The 19,903-nt window shown below is 33.9% G+C and overlaps 1 protein-coding gene across 25 annotated transcripts; it reads left to right on the top strand.

Moving 5' to 3' along the window:
* The first annotated feature begins 257 nt into the window (after positions 1-257).
* LOC108204645 (hypothetical protein) lies at positions 258-19,770 on the top strand. Of its 25 annotated transcripts, XR_001803836.2 has the most exons (11): positions 258-487; positions 574-731; positions 8,202-8,577; positions 8,723-8,789; positions 10,884-11,061; positions 13,443-13,474; positions 13,607-13,650; positions 13,778-13,872; positions 15,077-15,186; positions 16,366-16,414; positions 16,499-19,474. XR_001803836.2 is itself a non-coding variant. In XM_064085903.1 (9 exons), the coding sequence occupies exons 5-9, from the start codon at positions 13,625-13,627 to the stop codon at positions 16,504-16,506; spliced, it is 288 nt and encodes a 95-aa protein (XP_063941973.1). In that variant the 5' UTR covers positions 8,289-8,577; positions 8,723-8,789; positions 10,884-11,061; positions 13,443-13,474; positions 13,607-13,624; the 3' UTR covers positions 16,507-19,474. The 25 variants fall into 25 exon arrangements, 8 of the variants coding, with proteins under 8 accessions (XP_063941975.1, XP_063941969.1, XP_063941973.1 ...); XR_010288142.1 differs by lacking the exon at positions 16,366-16,414 and having other exon boundaries at positions 15,095-15,186; positions 18,118-19,474; XR_001803832.2 differs by lacking the exon at positions 16,366-16,414 and having other exon boundaries at positions 19,404-19,474.
* The last annotated feature ends 133 nt before the right edge of the window (positions 19,771-19,903 follow it).

The following is a 19,903-nucleotide window of genomic DNA, read 5'->3' as shown; positions in this document are numbered from 1 at the left end:
AGATTAATCAGAAATTTTTAATTAAATCGATGATCTTTATAACACTGATTCGAACCCCAAACCAAGACCTAGAATCATATTTATTATTATTTTTTTATGTATTTCCATTTAATTAAATTAGAGAATACAAATGCTGTGGCAAATTACAGTTTTTAAAACTTAAATTATATAAAAATTTCAAGATTTAGGATTTAAGTTCAATTTAATTTAAGTAAAATTATTATCGTATTGCATCTTAGTCCAATCTTACGGAGAAAGTCAAATTGTAAGCAGTTCTATTTTTTTTTCTGAATATTGACTGAGTAATCCGTCCCTCCCTGATTTCATAACCAGTTTTCCCCAATTTTTCAGTCAGTATTGTTCAAATCAAGAAGCTGTAATTGCAAAAGAATCTCATCACAAAATGGAGACCAAAGCATCTGAAGCAGAATCACAAGTCTCAGCAGCAACTGCAGTACTACTTGGCGCCTTGGCTCCTGGTGTTAATGTCCGTACGATTCCCCCCATTAAAATCACCTTCCCATTTTGTGTATTTTTGCTGCAAGTTTTAATCTGTTGTTGTTTTGAAATCAGGGTCAAACTTGGAATACGCTAAAAGTTGCATTCTTGATGTTGGGTCTGTGCCTTACTGCAATGTTGGCTTTAGCATTTTCTGCAAGTGATTTATCATTGATTATTCATGTCACTTTTCTTGTTCTTATTACTGGGATCCTCTTCTTTCTTTTAACCAGGTATCTCTAAGTTTTGTTATATGCAAGTTAATTTTATGATTATTGTGATATTGATGATTAAGGATGGAAGTATATGCCAGATCACTGGATCTACCTTTGAGTTTACTACCTGATTGTTAAAAGGTTATATGACCCATAGTATTGTAACTTAGCCGATATCTCTCTTCTCTTTGTAATAAGAGGTTATGGTTCAAGTCTTCGAGCTTAGTGCAGGCATTTGTGCGTGGGAACTAAAATGTGTGATTGACCAATACCCCAAAAATATGATAATTTTCAGTTTCTTGGTTGTGTTGCTTTCATCACTGATGTGACGCCCCCAGATCCGCATCCCACAGGTCTGGTCCGTCACCACGCATCTGGCTCGATAACACTTTGTAAAATATACTAATATTATACAAACGAAGGTCTCGCCCCACAAGTCCAGGGTCGATCGTCTTACAACATAACTACCAAGTCTAATGTTATCACATAATAGTAAGTCTGATCACAGACTATAATTATTATAACTATAGCTTGTACTACCACACAATGTTGCCTAGCAGCTTCAGCTCGTGTGATGCGCCTTCTTCTTTCCTTTGCCAAAACCCGTTTCCGGGTGGTTTTCTTGAGTCGTGTCATACTCGTTCTTTACTGCTTAAAACAATATAAATTAGATGCAAGAATGAGCAAACGAATTGCTCAGCAAGTCCACATAGCATAGAACAACAAATAATAAGATATGCGAAGAAAACTTCGATAGCATATTAGATCAAAACAGCAAAGTAGGTAACAACAAAAGGTGTAACAAATTTCAAAAAGAAATCGCTGGTCTTCCACTTTCGGTAACACTACATGGTTCGATCAAACACCATTTCGTGCTTCCCGTTCTCCTGTGTAATTTTTGCAGTCTGATCGTCACTGCATAAGATACACCTCACACTCTCAATTTTTGCTAGCATAAGGGTTATCATTTGTAACCCTAGACTATCCACACACAGCCGATAGTCGAAGAAATTTCATCTCTTCCACGAATTTAATAAATTCGTGTTGACCAGCTTAAACAGAACACCTCCAATTAATCATTTCCTAGCACACTCCTTCCAAAGAATGCGAATAATGCATCCTTTCAATCATAACTCAAAGATTCCCAGTGGATAGAATTGAAGATAGAATCAAATATAGGATGATCTCTCATTTTTTATTGGATTGAGATCATTATTTTTATGTTCAATCAAATTCTTGAATGAATTACAAAAGATTTGTAAATTTGAGAAAATATTGATTATTAGGGACAGTCAATTCTGAACAAAGGAAGGACTCAAGATAAAAAATAGACCTCTCAACTTTCCAACTATTATTTGATGTCAACTCGAACCAAAGCAATATTAATCAACATATTATGACAGCCAACACATCTTCAAATATTAATAAATAGAAAGGTGTGACATCAAGGAAGGGGTAGTGAACTTGCCTGACGTCCTTAGCTTGTAATATTTCGTATTTATCACGTGTAATTCGGCTACCTCCTTCCGGATATCAGATATTCTAAGTCACGCAGAATTATAATTACTTAGTAATTTCTTCATCTGGTAAATAATGATTTAAAAGAATTAAATATAACACCTATACCTTTAAGTCGAAATAATATTTTAATTCTTTTAATCAATTAGCTAACCTTCTATTAATCTCTCGACTAAATTTCATATTGGTAGTTTCTCTTTTCTACACTTGTACGTTTTTTAAATTATAAAATATATTAATTCTTTTCTCGGTCCACTAACTAATGATCCCAAATCACTTTTCTATTTTTTACTAATAATCTGAATTAATCCCGACACCTAATCCCATTTCTATTGATCATCACCATGATTTCTATTAATAATGAGGTATTATCTTACTGATATTTGTTTAATTTATTTGATATATTCTTCTTTCTATTACCAGAGACCCAAGCAATCCATTATATATTACAAGCTATTCTCATTAATTGTTTAAACGATGATTAATCCTACTTGGCCAAGATTCCAGCTTCTAGTTTCGTTCTCCGATCAATAATAATTAATAATTATTCATCAACTTATTAAATAACTCGAACTACTAATTATTTCCAAATTTCAAATTTTACTTAAATATCCCACCCAATACGATTATTATTAATAATTAAACTTACTTTATTTACACTACCCATCTTGAGATTTAAATCTTTAAATCCAAATATTATTTTAATATCTCACCAAATTTATTATTCTTATTTTAAAATATTTACTCCCAAATATTATTAAATCTTGTTGTTACTACACTAATCACTATGTCATTTATATACTACCTTTTATATTAAAATATTATCATTATTCCCAATTAATCCAAATATACTATTTCTTAATTTTTATTTAAAAATTTTAGCTTGTGAAAGGTCCAATTTACCCCTACATCATCTCCCCCAATTCATCCCCCCCTTCCTTCTTTCTTCTCCACTGCTTACCATCGTCGCCGACCGGAGAAACTTCGACAGCCACCCCCTGTCTCCGCTCCATCCTTGTCCCCCCCCGCTCTCTCTCTCTCTCTCTCTCTCTCTCTATATATATATATATATATATATATATTTATTATGGATTAGTTACCTTGTTGACTAGATTTTTGGACAAAGAAATCCCCATTCTTCTTCTAACTTCATGGCTACCTACTTTTCCCTTGATTTTCACAGCCTCTTTCCTTAGTTGAATATATTGATAATGAGCCAATTGCTTTTTAGCCCCTTTTTATAGGTGTAGCTAACCACAATTAATCACTTAATGATCAATTAACTTATTCTTAATTATTACATTACTTGGGCATTACTCAAAATTCTTGGGCTCCAAGAATACTTGGGGCTCAAGTTCCGCTTCGTTAATTTTTAAAAAATTATTCGCTTGGCTCGTTTATTCTCGTTTCGGTTTTTGTTTGATAAATATTTATATAATTAAATATTATACAAAATGAATAAATAAATTAACTATTAATTATTTTAATATTTCTGATAAATCCCAAATTAATAAAATAGTACAAATAAATTAATTATTACGACTAGAATGTAATATCTATTCATCGGTCTCCATTGTAACACATTCGCACTTTGTGCAGTCCTAAACCTTTGACTTCCCTCTCGATTTCGTGGCCCTTCTCTCTTTACAAAAGGTTTCTTCACACTCGGGTTCCAAGGTTTCTTTCCAGAGTTCTAACTATTCAGCGGAGTCTTTCGCTTTCTATCGCCCTTTTCTTTGTTATACAACTCACTCCCCGACTCAACAATACATGCCTTATGTACTAGTGTTGCGTAACTAGTGATCTCGAAAACAACGACTCTATTTTGGATCCAGGGTTTTAAGACCGGCTGGAAACGTCTAGCCGTCATTTCATCCATATCTACCTGACGCGGGACGAATCTAGAAAGCTCAGTGTACTTAGCCTCATACTCTGCTACATACATATTCTCCTTTTTGAGCTCTAGAAACTTGAGCTCCATTTGATTCACTAGATGCTTAGGATAGTATTTTTCTAGAAAATAACTTAGTAAACCTAGCCAAGATATAATACTAGATCCCTCTAGTACTCGCTTAGCTTCCCACCTATAGTTAGCCTCACCTTTAACTTTAAGCATAAAAGCAGCAAAAATAGTTTTCTTATCTTCTTCTACACCCGACTATCTCAAAAGTCTTCTCTATTTCTCGTAGCCATATCTTGGCTTCAACTGGATCTACAGTCCCTTTAAATTCTGGGGGTTGCAAAGATTTGAAAGAAATAGTGGGTTTAGTAAGCTGACTTGAAGAATTTCTTTCAGGATTAGCTTGAAGATTTTGTTGAAGAAGATCGATAAACATTTGAAAAGGATTGGGATGGGGTTGAAATTCGGGTGGAACTTCAGGGGTTGACTCATCAACTGGGGTGTCATTTGGGTTTAAACTTATCTTGATTCTATCAAGAAGGGACACGGTTAATAGTTCTCATCAGAATGTATATAAAACATGGTTTACTTGACGATAAAAACAGGGTGCAAATTCTTTAAAACTCAGTACAGAAGTTGAAAGCAACTTGAATGTCTAATTTGAAAAGAGATATTGTATCAAAGTTGCATATTTTTGAAAACTTTTAAAGAAAGCTGTAAAAGTTAAGTATTGTTGAAAACCCTTTTTAAAACCTTTATAAAAGTTGATCATTTTAAAAACATTTTTCTCTCTCCTTTTATTTTGATTTTTTTTTTTCACATTGGATCATTGATATAATACATGCAAAATATCTAACAATAATGGAACATGTTGAAAGTAAATGACAAGTTGAGGGAACAGATATACCGAAAGGAAATAATAACACAGCTCAACAGTAGGACATCATAAAAGTGGTCATAATATCCGAAGTTTTAAGGGTACAAGTCGTGATAGATCAAAAATACATCAAAACATGTCATCCCTACTACATCATATCTAATCTGGCCATAACTATACAAAAGAGTCCTAACTACAATACTACTGCCAGAGTGTCTACGGATCGGAGCTACAGAATCGGCATCAAAATAAAAGATAGTGCATGATCCTCTAGTCGATACTGTGCAATGTCTACATGTCTACTACATACATCAAAAGCTATATCTGAGATACACACAGCTATGTGTGTTATCTCCCAAAAGTAAAACTATACATATATAACTAACCACTAGTAGAAGATCTCTGATACCCTGTGTGGGAACTCAGAAAAAGCTTTATCAACCATCATCGAAACCATGGGGCAATCAACAAGCCCGGAACTGGTGGAGGGCACTCCACGGAGATCAGATCGGAGTCCCTGGAATACTGACACGGCAATCTGATGCATAATCTCTGAACTAATATCTCGAGCCAAGAAGCAATCTGATATCAGACCAGGCTTCTTAGCGGCTCGAGATATTAGTTCAGAGATTATGCATCAAATTGCTGTGTCAGTATTCCAGGGACTCTGATCTGATATCCGTGGAGTGCCCTCCACCAGTTCCGGGCTTGTTGATGGCCCCATGGTTTCGATGATGGTTGGTAAAGCTTTTTCAGAGTTCCTACGCAGGGTATCAGAGATCTTCTACTAGTGGCTAGTTATATATGTATAGTTTTACTTTTGGGAGATAACACACGTAGCTGTGTGTATCTCAGATATAGCTTTTGATGTATGTAGTAGACATTGTACAGTATCGACTAGAGCATCATGCACTATCTTTTATTTTGATGCAGATTTTGTAGCTCCGATCCATAGACACTCTGGCAGTAGTATTGTAGTTAGGACTCTTTGTATAGTTATGGCCAGATTAGATATGATGTAGTAGGGATGACATGTTTTGATGTATTTTTGATCTATCATGACTTGTACCCTTAAAACTTCGGATATTATGACCACTTTTATGATGTCTAACTGTTGATCTGTGTTATTATTTCCTTTCTGTATATGTGTTCCCTCAACTTGTCATTTACTTTCAACCTGTTCCATTATTGTCAGATAACTTGCATGTGTTCTATCAATGATCCAATGTGAAATTTTTTTCAAAATAAAGAGAAGGAAAAATGTTTTTAAAAATTGACATGAATAGTAAAATTGTATCGACCTCCTGGTGCCTTCAGCTTATGATTAGTATACATAAGCATGTATTTGTAAGGTTTAATTTACAGGCAAGATGGTTTTTCATTCAAGTTTGTAACTCTCATATATGGTGTTATCCATCTTCATCCATAACAACAAAAATACTGATTATCTAAATGCTACTTACAGTCATAATTCAAGAAGTAATGTACTTGAAAGATAATTGATTCATTATATAAAAAATATTAATTAATACAAGTCAATAGTTCCTCACACAAATCAGCAAATAAGCAACAAAATTTTAATTCAAGAATGTGTGCACATAGACAGTACATCCGCTGTATCTTAAATCAATAACTGCACCTATGAATAAAAACTACAACAACTAATAACTGCATAAACTATAAAACTGCAAGTCCAATACAAAACACATGATCACTGATTCAACGAAGAGAGTTATAAGATCCAGAATACCTTGATAGATGACAGAGAGCCGCCTGAAAGGATGTGCTGGAATAGTTCTCTCACAATATGGACTGTATTCTTTTATGATAGCACAGATGTTACGCGCGAAGGGGGAACAATAGATACGTGGGAAAAGATAACGAGGTATTGATATACATTAATACACGGGAAAAGATGTACTAAAGATGTTTGGTCATTATCCCATCTTAAACTGTTTTTACTTCCCTCTCAATCTTCCCAGTTTTGGAAAGAAAATATTATGAAGAAATTGATCGTTATTTTCCTTAACTTCCTTTACCTTTCTCTCCACCCAAAAACTCGGGAACATTTTGCAGAAAATATTTTCCTCACTTTCTTTTCTTCTCTCTCACAAAAATTTTCGGGAACACAGTGCTAGTGTGATTCTGAATATGCAAATGTGGTCTTTTTCCTGTATAAAGAAGGCATTGATTGGTCGAACCTCTTATTCATTTGGCTGTATATCTACTCTGATTGCTCTTGATTTCTTCATTTAGATGTGTTGTCCTTCTATGGTTTGGGAATGTGATATGCTAGTATAACTGGATCAGACTGTGTTGCTTTAAATTTGCTGAAAATGATCAGCTTGTTGAGATATATCTCATTCCTTTGTAAGGACTAAGGATTAACTCAGTTTGAACTTATGAAATATGTACCGGAGTCTATAAAAATTTATACATTACCAGAAAATTATCTCTAATGCATAAGACACCAGATCATATACCATTTCTAGGCTTTGAGCTTACATTAAGATGCACCATTTCTGATGTTTATCATCATCTGAGGCCCAGCATTGTTTTATAGAAGGCTAATTTGATTTGATGTTGTCCATGTGTTTACTTTCTCTGCCTCTATTACATGCCTTGTCTTAGAAGTTATAATTTTGCAGATATGTAATTTATTGACCTTTTATCGTAGCTATGACCCTGAACGATTCATGATATTTGGTGTGTGCTCGCACTGAAGCCACGCCATGGTTATGCTCTCTTCATAACAGCTTAAAGCTTATGATGTTGAGATACAAGACCATTTTCTTAAGTATAGCATGCAGAGTTTTTTGGGTAGAACTTAACAAGAAGAAAGACCATTTAGTTTTTAAAATCGAAAGTTTGGTTCCCAGCTTCTTAATCTAGCAGTAATAGTTTACATGAAATTGGGGAACTCTCCAGTGGTTTTAAATTATAGAGTTTCAGGGATTGCTCAATTGATTTTCTAGCATTGGGTTCACAAGATGCAAAATCATTGTTCATCACCAGAAACCTAATTGGGAATATTAATTTTAAGTTTCCTCCAGTGTAATAATAAGGAAACTAGAAAAAAAAGTAATAGAAAGGTCTTGGAATTAACTATATGATTTCAAAGTAAAGTTTTATATATTTGTATATTAGCTTTTATATTTGAGATCCAGATCACTGATTTCGATTTCATCTGCAGCTTTCTTTCACAAACTGGCCTAGTTTCAGTCGAAAATCAAATGAAGGAAATGGGCTTAGCTCCTGAAATTTCTATAAGCAAAAGTGAATAGAACAAGCGTGGAAGACTTCTCTTTTATTGTAAAATTTTAATATGAGTTGACCATTACAGTCTAAAGATTATAGAAGCAAACAACTCTAGATGGGATTACAATTACAGTCTTGATGCCGTTTCAGATGAAAAGAGATAAACAAGATTTAGAATCTTTAGCACTGTGTCACAGTTCTGCTCGTCTTCTCATAAAAAAAAAAGAGAAGCAATTTAATATTTCAATCCCCTGGCCTCCTTGTTTGGTTTCCTGCCCTTGTATTTATGATGCAGTAACAAGAGGAGCAAGGTACTGAAACAGGAACTTCATGTTCTTTTGATTTATATGCAATTTTAAGATTTCAATTAAACTGATATTTAAAGATAGCCGTGTCTGGTGTGTACCCCTTGCTTTTTGCCATATATTTATAGGATTCTATTCATATCTTTTGCAGATAAAAAGATGCTCAGCTTGTTTGTGTGGATGATCAGTGCCACTAGTGTTAAAAACAAAATCAAAAGGTAATTAGGTATGGTTATTTTTGTGTACATCTTCTAGTACAAATTACATCCTCCCCGTATATATTTTTTGATGGGAAATTTTATCGGCCTGTGCAGCACCTAAAAGGTGAGATTTTCTAGTGGTGCCAAGGACACGTTTGTTTATTATTTAGTGAAAAAACAAAGACATGTTTGTTTGTTACTACTGTTTATCAAAAATCTTCATGTTTGCTCATAGCACAAGTGATCAATATAGTTATAGATGCTTCGTACATCATAAAGGAATCCTAATACATCAGAAAGGAAGTTTAAACAGGCAGAATCCTTTCTACCTATTCCCAATAAAATTTTATTGGCTTTGTGACTTTACCAAGGACGGGGAAACTCGTCTCACTTAAATCAAGTGCAGGCCCTGCTGCTCCCACCTTCATAGTATTATCCTCATCAGTAAAGAATCCCGCAATGTTCACTTTTTTATGAGCCTTCCAATACTTTTCATCCTTGGATTTTTCATTCTTGTCAAGATAGCTATCCTTCTTGACAGTTACATTCTTGGAATTCTGCGTTGTGTTGGTATTGTCGAGTGTTGCTTCGCTCACAGAAACACTCAAATTCGTCTTCTCAGCCTTCTGCTTCTCATAGGCCTTCTGTTCCTCGTATTCTTTTAAAGTCATCATTGCCATATCTTTCCTATTCTCCTCCTCTCTAGCAAGCCATCGTTCACGTGACTCTTCCCTTGACAGAGGAACAGTCCTAACAGAAACTTTTCTTTGATTCTCATTACCATGATGGCCAACTGCCTTGCAGCTTTTCATGTACACAGGTCCATCACCCCGGCCATTACGATTGCTGCTGCCATCAGAGGGTCCGTTATGCTGACGACCATCCAAACTCCTTTGGCCCTCTTCCCCCCCCGCCTCCTCCATTCTTCACTGAACTTTTCTTTGGCTTCTTGTTCTTGGCCTTGGCTTTTTCCTTTTCCGCGGTGATCTTCTTCTTCACCGCAATTAACTCTGCAGACTTTAGTGCTATAATGGTAGAAGCTTCTTCGCCTTCTTGATCGGCCAGGAGAACGAAAGCATTAGCCAGAGTACCCATAGTGAATAAGAATAACTTGTGTTTATGAAGAGCGTAATGGGACAATGGTACGTGTATATATAGGCGCGAAACGTGTTTACCACTCGATAACCCTATGTAAGATGAAAGGCGGTTTATGGAGGAATCAACAACTTTGTAAATCAAATCCTAACTCGGTAATGTAACAAAATCCGGGGACGTATTTGATTAGAATTTTATAGGATTTTTTTTCCATTTATAAAATTTAGGTGATTAACTCAGATTTAAAAAATATATCAGAATTTTAAAGTATTTTATTAAAAAATTTAATTTCATCAAAATCTGCTGGGGTTTGAGTTTTAAATTATGGTTAAAAGGGATGGTGTTCAATTAAGTTTTTTTAAAATTCATTTAAATATATATAATATTATTCAAATACTGAAAGATTTTATTATACTTCGTAAAAGGATGTTTTCAGGATTGTCCGGTGATTTTTAGTTTGTGAAATCTCATTAATTCAATAAAACATTAAAGTATTGTGTTTAAATGTCAAAGACTCTACATCAATTCTGTCGTGACATTTTATCAATTATCCGCATAAAATCAAGTACAATTCATTAAAATCTTTACATTATTATCAGTGCATTAAAATTCTAATTAAATACCTCATTTCTTAATTATACTTATCAATTTAAAAAGATTAATGCTGATATACTTCTACATAAATAATTTATTATTAAAACAATATTATCACGAATATTTAAAGAGATATGCATTATATGAAACTTTTAGCTATTATTTTTATATTTAACTTTTCACTGTTATAAAATTTTAATAAACAAATAAAATATATTCAGATCATAAATTGAATAAATTGAATCAAGGACATAACTAAATATGATAAATTAAACTGTTAATCTATCTCATTTAGGGACAATTTTCAAACAAAATTAAAATCTTAATCTGTTTTAATAACATATAATACAATTTATTAAAATCTAAATTGAAAAGAATAAATCATCAAAATATATGAAAATGCTTCTCATGTGGGTTGAACAGTGATGAGCGGATGAAATTAGAAGAACTGTGAAAATGAGAAGGGTCACCTGCATATTCCACGGAGACTGAAACAGAATGGGACTGAAACAGGAATGGGGCGAGTGATGCTAATTCAAAAATTACCAACTGCTTCTCAGCTTTTCAAGGCTTTCTTCAGCAAGAGGACCCTCAATTCTAGGTAATTTCTCTGTACACTTAAGATCATTCTATTCGAGTATAGGTAAATTCTATAGGAAACAATGAACAATTAACATCAATTATGTGCGAATACAATACTTGGTAGAATATCGGACAATTGTCTTCGAGAATAATTCATGAATATTGCCCATTCTTTGTTAACTTGTAAATATTGAGTTTTAAAATTTGTTTAAACTGAGTGGGTTATTTGATTAAAGCAGTCAGTTATGTTTTTCGGGGGTGATGGCTCGTTGAGGCAATTTGAGGGAAAAAAAGCCCAAAACAACACAATCCGTGAAAATGGTAATATGCCTTGGTGTGAAAACACAAGACAAACATGCTTTATCCATGCAAAACATATGCATTTGAAGTAGGCGTTTCTTACCCATAGAAAGCATTAACATATGTTTATGCTGAAATTGGTTGGGTTTCTGAAATAAAGTATAACTATGTTTCCACTCTTCACTACTTTTAAGAATGAGACCCACACACGACACACGTGGGTTGTTTATTAGCTAGCCGTGCTTAATAATCTCCACACCATCACTCAAAACAAATGTATACTTTGTAATGGATAGTAAACATAAGAGTCAGTAGCCTTTTTATGTGCCATAGAGGGCCTTTATTTTGTTCTGTGCTCTTTTGGGGCCAAATGGGGCCTTTTCAAAGCTATTTACTTTGTAATACTTTGTAATGGATAGGAAACTAGTAACGTTTTTATGTGCCCCAAAGCTATGTTACCCAGACTCTTCATTTTGCTTCGAGGACCCGTGTTGGACACTCGACACTCGGACATGGGTATGGACATTCCGACACTTACTTCAGGCCAAAAACATGTAAAATTTTCAAATTATTGTCGAGTCTGACACTCAGACACGTCTTCATGTTGGACACTTTTTGCTGAGTCCGGGTAACATAGCCCCAAAGGGCCTTTTCATATGTTATATATATATATTCTTAGAGCAACTCCAATGGGCTCTCTAAACAAGCTCCTAAGTCCAAATTTTAGGAGCAAATCAAAATCTAGTGCTCCAATGGGCTCCTAGATACTCTTTAAAAATTTAGGAGCCTACTCTCTCTCCATTCTTTTAAAGAGCATCTAGTAGCTCTTAATTCAATATAATATTATTTTCTTTCCAATCTTCTCTCTCTTTTAGTTAATTTTTTCCTCCCACTTATATAAAATAAATATAAAATGTGAATTAGGAGCTAACTATAAAGAGTAGCATTGGAGTTCTCACGTTCTCTGATGTATTAACTTACTAGGAGCCACATTTTATATTATTTTTTAAAGAATGATTTAGGAGCAACGTTGGAGATGCTCTTAGTAAGTAATAGTTACTTAATAACGCAACGATTGCATTATAAGTTAGTTAGGTGATTAAGTAGTTTATAGCTTAGAAGAATCCTCGAGAATTGCCTCACCCCAATAATCGAAAAATACCTCTTTCTAGATTACCATTTATATTTAGAAAAGTCAACATCCAATATATTAATATCTAAAAATTAAAAAAAAACAGAGATGAAATACAACATAAGCTCAATGCTATAAAGAATAATGGAATAAGAATATTCAGAAGTATTAAACAAAAGTTATATGAATCAAAAATACTTTTTGATTTTGAATGAGACTCCGTGGTTGCAAATTGAAAAGAATAAATAAAATAATAAGTATTGTTCAATTTCTCTTTGACAACTTGGGCTAAATATTATTAGAAATTCTTTTTAAGATTAAATGTTAAATGTTGTACAGAAGAATGAACTCGATACGAATCCGAGTTCTTAATTTTATTGAAAGGATAAAGAAACAGTATAATCATGTTAAAATTATAATTAACAAAATTTAAAACTAAAATGATCAGGGCCTATATATTTATATCACTTCTCATTAAATTTTCATTTTTGTTTACACTTACAAAATTCTCTTCAAAGAATAACAATATTTTTTGGTTTGGTAGTATACGTAATTTATTTGAGTATGAGGTGAGTGAGGTTTGAAAACATTACCTTTTGTTATTAAAGATGGGTTGAGAGATGAGATTTGTGACATGATTATCCCTGAATCTTAAAATTGTGATACTTGTGGAAAAAGTCAACAATTTCCAAGTTCCCTTAACATTCAATACTATAGACAAATCATACATTCCTTTTAAAAAAATTAAAAAATATTTTGGGCCCAATATAATTAATTTCGTGTTGGTGTCTTTTTTTTCCTCTTGGATTTTTGAATGGGAATCTAAATCTTGTCAAGAGCAAGCTGTTACCCACTGAAATATAGCAAAAAAAGAATAAAAGATTCATATACCATTTCATATTCTTTTATATAAAACTTTTTTTCCCCAATCCTTTGACTTAATCCAGTACCTCTGTTTCTCTCTGCAGGCCTCTGTTTTTCTCGTCTCTCAATTGTGAAGGTACGAATGATTTTTTTTCACCCCCATGAAAATTCTAAAATTTGTCATCTCTTTGCTGTGAAAGTTAGTTTTATCTTTTTTTGTTTTGTTTAATCTGTGCACCTTTGTAATTCAAATATCTGTGATTTCCAGACTATTTGATTGAAGATAATGGCATCTGGGGATTCTAAAAAGATGTGGGTTATTTCATGACAGGATTTCTTTGATACGGGCATTTGACTTGTTGATTGTTCTTTTTTCAAATGGATCAGCTTTTAATTCATTAATGTTATTTTTTCTCTTTTTGGATACGAAAATTCTTAGGCTGAACCACTGCATATACAATTATATGAAAGAAAAGGGACTTCACGTTGCTGCTGACGTATTCGCTGTAGAAGCCAACCTTGACTTGGGTGAATGTAAGTAATTAAAAACTCACATCATATGTCTTATTATTTGGTATTACTTCATTTTTTTTCTTATTTGATCTTTGCATGTAGTTTTTCATATGAATTACATAATTAAGGAACATAATAGTATTATTTGATTTAGGGGTGATTTCATAATATTGTTTTAGTGGAGCACGTTCTTTATGTTGTCCCAAGTGAATGTGGTTAATATTTTTTATTCATGAATTGTTTTACATTATACAAAAATGAGACTATTTTTGACAACTAAAAGATTCTTGTTGAATGTAACTTTTTAATGTGTTCACCGACTCTAAACCAAAAATTAGAGAAGAGAAAAAAGAAGGAATCAACAAAATAGAACTTTTTGAAATTTATTTGCACTCCTACTTCTCACACCCTGAAAATAAAATATCTGCAGAGCTGTAACCAATTGCATCCGAATTACTATTTTTTAGCTTTTTATGGATTAGTTGCATTTGGTTGATTGTGGTTGCAACTTTATTGTATGCTTTAGTTGCATTGGGTTGCAAAGTTGTATTTGTGCAATAATATTTGCGAAGGAGTTTTGAATCCGTGTAGTTCAAAAATGCCTGAAAAAAGTATAATTTTACAAACTACCTAGCCAATTATGCTCATTTGTGAGGCACCGACATCCTTTTCACTTGAGAAGATTTATATGAAACAGAAATATATATTACTTAAAACTTGCGGCCCCATTTTATCATCATCATATCCAGACTTCAGTTTAAAATTCATAGTTCTAAATTTCTATTCTTAATTGCAACATGAATAAGTTTTAGAGTAATGTCTGTTTCTTTTCCTTGAGGGCCAATAGCAGAAGCATTCGGTGACATACCAAATAGATCTTTTGTTTTATAACTTGTCTCTCTTTCCAACTCTCCTTAAATTGTGTTGGCTATGTACAGGGGTTTTATAAAGTTTTTTCTGTGGATGCTATCCATATAGTTTGTGTACACAGTCTACCCACATACACACAATCTTTATATAGGCCGTGATTCAATTGAAAATATCTTTTTCCATGAGAACAGGGTGACCAATTGTTCTGAGTGCAGAACTATATAACATAAAAAATGTAGAAAATATGCAAAATAATTGGTCTGCATTGCTCAGGCTAAAACCTGTTCTCAATATATTTATACTCATATTTATATATATCTTGTTTTCTTGTTTTCAATTACATTTTCTTACTTAGTACTGGATTCGGACAAAGACATGCTAAAGGATTGGTGGAGGCTATTCTGGCCTCAATTCTCCTCCAGACTAGCAAACAAAGCTAGAGGAAACTCACGACCCTCCGTACAGGTATCTTTAGTGTTTGATTAACTTCAAATAATATCTTAGTTAAACATCTCAATAATATGTCTATATAATATCCCTAAATTTTATTAAATTGATTCTCAGCCTTCCATGGATGATGTTATAGCGATGCTAGCTTCATCAGAAAAGCAAGGGGCTATTGGTTCCCAACAAGCTCTAGGTGGGAATCCACCACAAAATGTGATTCCCATTCCTGTGACTAACCAGCTGATGATTGCTAATAGCGGTCCAGCTATGGACAATTTTATGGAAAACCCACCAGTGAGTTCTAGGGCTGTTATTCGGTCCGGGCGAGCCGAGCATAATTCGAGCCGAGTTTTATCTAGTCGAGCCGAGCCGGCTCGTTTAAGAAAACGGGCCTAAATCTTTGCCCGAACTCGACTCGTTTATTTTCACGAGTCGAGTCGAGCTAGCTCGTTTAGCTAAACGAGCCGAGTTTAACGAGTCGGGCGAGCCGACTCGTTTAATTTAACACTAAATCGAGCCTAAAATGCTACCCGAATCCGACTCGTTAATTTTCACGAGTCGAGCCGAGCCAGCTCGTTTAACAAAACGAGCCAAAACCTCTGCCCGAACTCGAGCTCGATTAACTAAACGAGCCGAGCCGAGCCCATCAAAACGAGTTCGAGCCGGGCGAGCTCGCGAGCTGCCCGGATCGGATTACAGCACTAGTGAGTTCGTTGCTAACTCCTCCTATGACTAGCCTACACAGAGCTGGTAAGCATCCTGTGGATACTGACACTGTTGGTATTCTCGGGAGACCGTCTGCGCCTTTCGGTAATCCCAGGTAGTCTACTTATGTGTGATTGTAATTTATGTTTATATAGCGAAGCGAAATTGTATGTTACATATTTGAATTAAGGTGAATCTTTTTTATATTACAGCTAATACATTATACTCAATACTTCTTGTAACCTATATTATTAATTATATTGTATTCTTATTTTGAGATTTAGTTGCGGATCTGATAGGCTGATAGCATGGCTTTTATTTGTACAAATGAATTGCACCTTAATGATTTCAATTTGACCATTGACGTCATCATTTGGCATGAAGGGACTATAATTGAAGAATCTGGAAAATGTATTCCAAATTTGAATGTACATTATCTATATATTCCTTTGGAACTTACAGATAACAATTTCTGATCTTTTTGTGTCACAGCAACCAACATTTTCCAGTTACTATTCAGTCTCCAATGCAAGTTACCGAGGTATATATACACTAAAATAAAAACCCTTTGGGCAACATTTTGTAAAAGCTGCATGGAGATTGTGATTCTTTTATTCTTCTGCAGGGTCCTAGAAATGATGTGGTTGCTGAAAGGTCTGATCAAATTGAATCAAATCGGCTTGGACAGAATTCAACGTATCCACCATCATGATTTCATAGGGGGTTATCTAAGTTGTTGAGAAAATAGTTTTGAAGGTAAATCCATTAGCCGCAATCTTGTTTTATCAAACTATATAGCGGTTATTAGTACTCCAGAGTCAAATACAACTCATTTTCACAATTTGGTATTTTGCTTGTGGTTTTCGCACTATGTTAAATCTTAAAATATTTGGTGGTAGCAGTAGATTTTTTTTCTAGTTTACTATTTATTTAAATGCAAGAATTATGTATGTTACTAATTGCATATCTTTTATTTGCTATAAGTATTTACTATAGTTGTATTAAAGAGTTGCAATTAGTAACATACTATACTATAGTAAATACTTATAGCAAATACTTATAGCAAATAAAAGATATGCAATTAGTAACATAATTCTTGCATTTAAATGAATAGTAAACTAGAAAAAAAATCTACTACTACCACTAAATATTTTAATATTTAACATAGTGCGGAAACCACAAGTAAAATACCAAATTGTGAAAATGAGTTGTATTTGACTCTGGGGTACTAATAACCGCTATATAGTTTGATAAAACAAGATTGCGACTAACGGATTTACCTTCAAAACTATTTCCTCAACAACTTAGACAACCCCCCATGAAATCATGATGGTGGATACGCTGAATTCTGTCCAAGCCGATTTGATTCAATTTGATCAGACCTTTCAGCAACCACATCATTTCTAGGACCCTGCACAAGAATAAAAGAGTCACAATCTCCATTCAGCTTTCACAAAATGTTACCCAAAGGGTTTTTATTTTAGTGTATATATTCCTCGGCAACTTGCATTGGAGACTGAATAGTAACTGGAAAATGTTGGTTGCTGTGACACAGAAAGATCAGAAATTGTTATCTGTAAGTTCCAAAGGAATATATAGATAATGTCCATTCAAATTTGGAATACATTTTCCAGATTCTTCAATTATAGTCCCTTCATGCCAAATGATGACGTCACTGGTCAAATTGAAATCATTAAGGTGCAATTCATTTGTACAAATAAAAGCCATGCTATCAGCCTATCAGGTCCGCAACTAAATCTCAAAATAAGAATACAATATAATTAATTATATAGGTTACGAGAAGTATTGAGTATAATCTATTAGCTGCAATATAAAAAAAATTTACCTTAATTCAAATATGTAACATACAATTTCGCTTCGCTATATAAACAGAAATTACAATCACACATAAGTAAACTACGTGGGATTACCGAAAGGCGCAGACGGTCTCCCGAGAATACCAACAGTGTCAGTATCCACAGGATGCTTACCAGCTCTATGTAGGCTAGTCATAGGAGGAGTTAGCAACGAACTCACTGGTGGGTTTTCCATAAAATTGTCCATAGCTGGACCGCTATTAGCAATCATCAGCTGGTTAGTTAGTCACAGGAATGGGAATCACATTTTGTGGTGGATTCCCACGTAGAGCTTGTCTGGAACCAATAGCCCCTTGCTTTTCTGATGAAGCTAGCATCGCTATAACATCATCCATGGAAGGCTGAGAATCAATTTAATAAAATTTAGGGATATTATACAGACATATTATTAAGATGTTAAACTAAGATATTATTTGAAGTTAATCAAACAGTAAAGATAAATTGTTGCTATAATATGCATTAATAAATTGTATACGTTTTTGACATTTGGAGCGGTGAACATTCTATACCCTTTATAAAAAGCATTAATGCTTTATAAAATAGCGTAATCCCGTCTATTGGTTTAGTTTAGGCCATTTATCTTGTTTACCTATGGTATGAGATATGTTGGTACAGTTTGTAGGAAATCCACAATGGCACCTGAACGGTCTCTATTGGCCATTACATTGTTTTTTATTCTTAGACTCGGTTCAATATATACAGTGTTGCTGTAATGCTAATAAAATAGTTGGGCTCATTTCAGATATCAAGTATTTTGTCGTTTTTTTGTATATCATTAAGAACGATTTAGTCCATACAAATTTCGTGAGTTTACAAGTGTCTAAGGTGCTTAATTGTCAATATGAAACTCGGGGAAGATCACAACTTTCCTCCTCATGACTCGCAAAATGCGCTAGTAACTGCCGGTTAGGCTGGGACCCCACTCTGTTATGGATGTTCGTTATGGTAATAAGGAATACCGGTAACAATATTTTTTAGTGGAAGTAGTAGGGAAAATTGCTAGCCCCGTATCTCTTTGCTACAAAATTCAATGTATAGTCCATAGGGATTCATGAGAGTGCCCATGGTTTATGAACTAGTAGGATGCGACATTGAATGTGCAAGGCTTGCACATTAGCAGCTAGTCAGCTAAATACATTTGCTGCAAATTCAGCATGGTGCGCAATGTTGATGAGATACAAGTCAACATTAGTGAGTAAAAGGTACTCTAAAGGGACATCAAATGTTTTACGAATTTAGCTATCAAAAGGGTTAGATCAACAATGTCACACGTATGAAGGCAGTGGGCATGAACAATTATAAGGTATACTGTACTATTCTATTAAGTATTTTGATTAATATATTAAGAAAAAGGATTAGGCCCATATTTATGTTGTAACACTAATTGTTTAGAAGCTAAAAGTTTCACCGGTGTTTGTATTGCAGCACTAATCCAATATTCTTTGTCACACTTTTAAATATATCATTTTCTAAATTTCATCTAAGTGCTTCTGTGCTCTCTCTGGATGCAAAGTTAAAAACCGTCTTGATTTTGGACCGTAAACCCCTGCGCTGGAAATTTCTTCAATTTATGCTTAAATACTACTTTTTTTCGTTATTTTCTCGGGTCCTGTGCTTTCTTATTCTGTACCTCTATGGATTGTTTTAATTAAGGGAGATGTCTTTTGGAAAAGGCTGGGATGAAAGGACATGGACTTTGGGAATAGCTGGGATCATGGAAAAATGTGAGCCAATCGTGAATGTTTTTCCTGGACTTATGCATATGACTTGTTAATTAATTTTTCATAATATTCTTTCTAAAATTATTCGATTTGAATTTATAGGTTGCCGTTATACATCTAATATAACTTGTAAAAAGTACTTCACATCGTTGATGATCTTTTTGCAGAAGAAGAAAAACTTGAGCTGTTTGATTGCAAGGGATTATTTCTTCACATCGTGAATTTAACTTCTAGATATCTCTGTGGCAAAGGGTAGCATTCCTCCTCTTGGTTTGTTGGTATTGACTCGGTGTGAAAAGGTTAGCTTGGCTTATTATTTTTTATTTTTTTGAACAAAAAAAGTTTGAACCAATATATTAGAAGTAAATGTACTTGGGAGTACTTCTAATTTTGTTAGTAGCTTAACAGTTTTGCTTATTGATAATTTTAATA

This window comes from Daucus carota, chromosome 1 (genome assembly GCF_001625215.2).
Source record: "Daucus carota subsp. sativus chromosome 1, DH1 v3.0, whole genome shotgun sequence".
In the NCBI taxonomy this organism is placed as follows: domain Eukaryota; kingdom Viridiplantae; phylum Streptophyta; class Magnoliopsida; order Apiales; family Apiaceae; genus Daucus; species Daucus carota.
The sequence above is the reverse complement of the archived record's forward strand: the minus strand, read 5'-3'. Positions and strand labels throughout refer to the sequence as shown.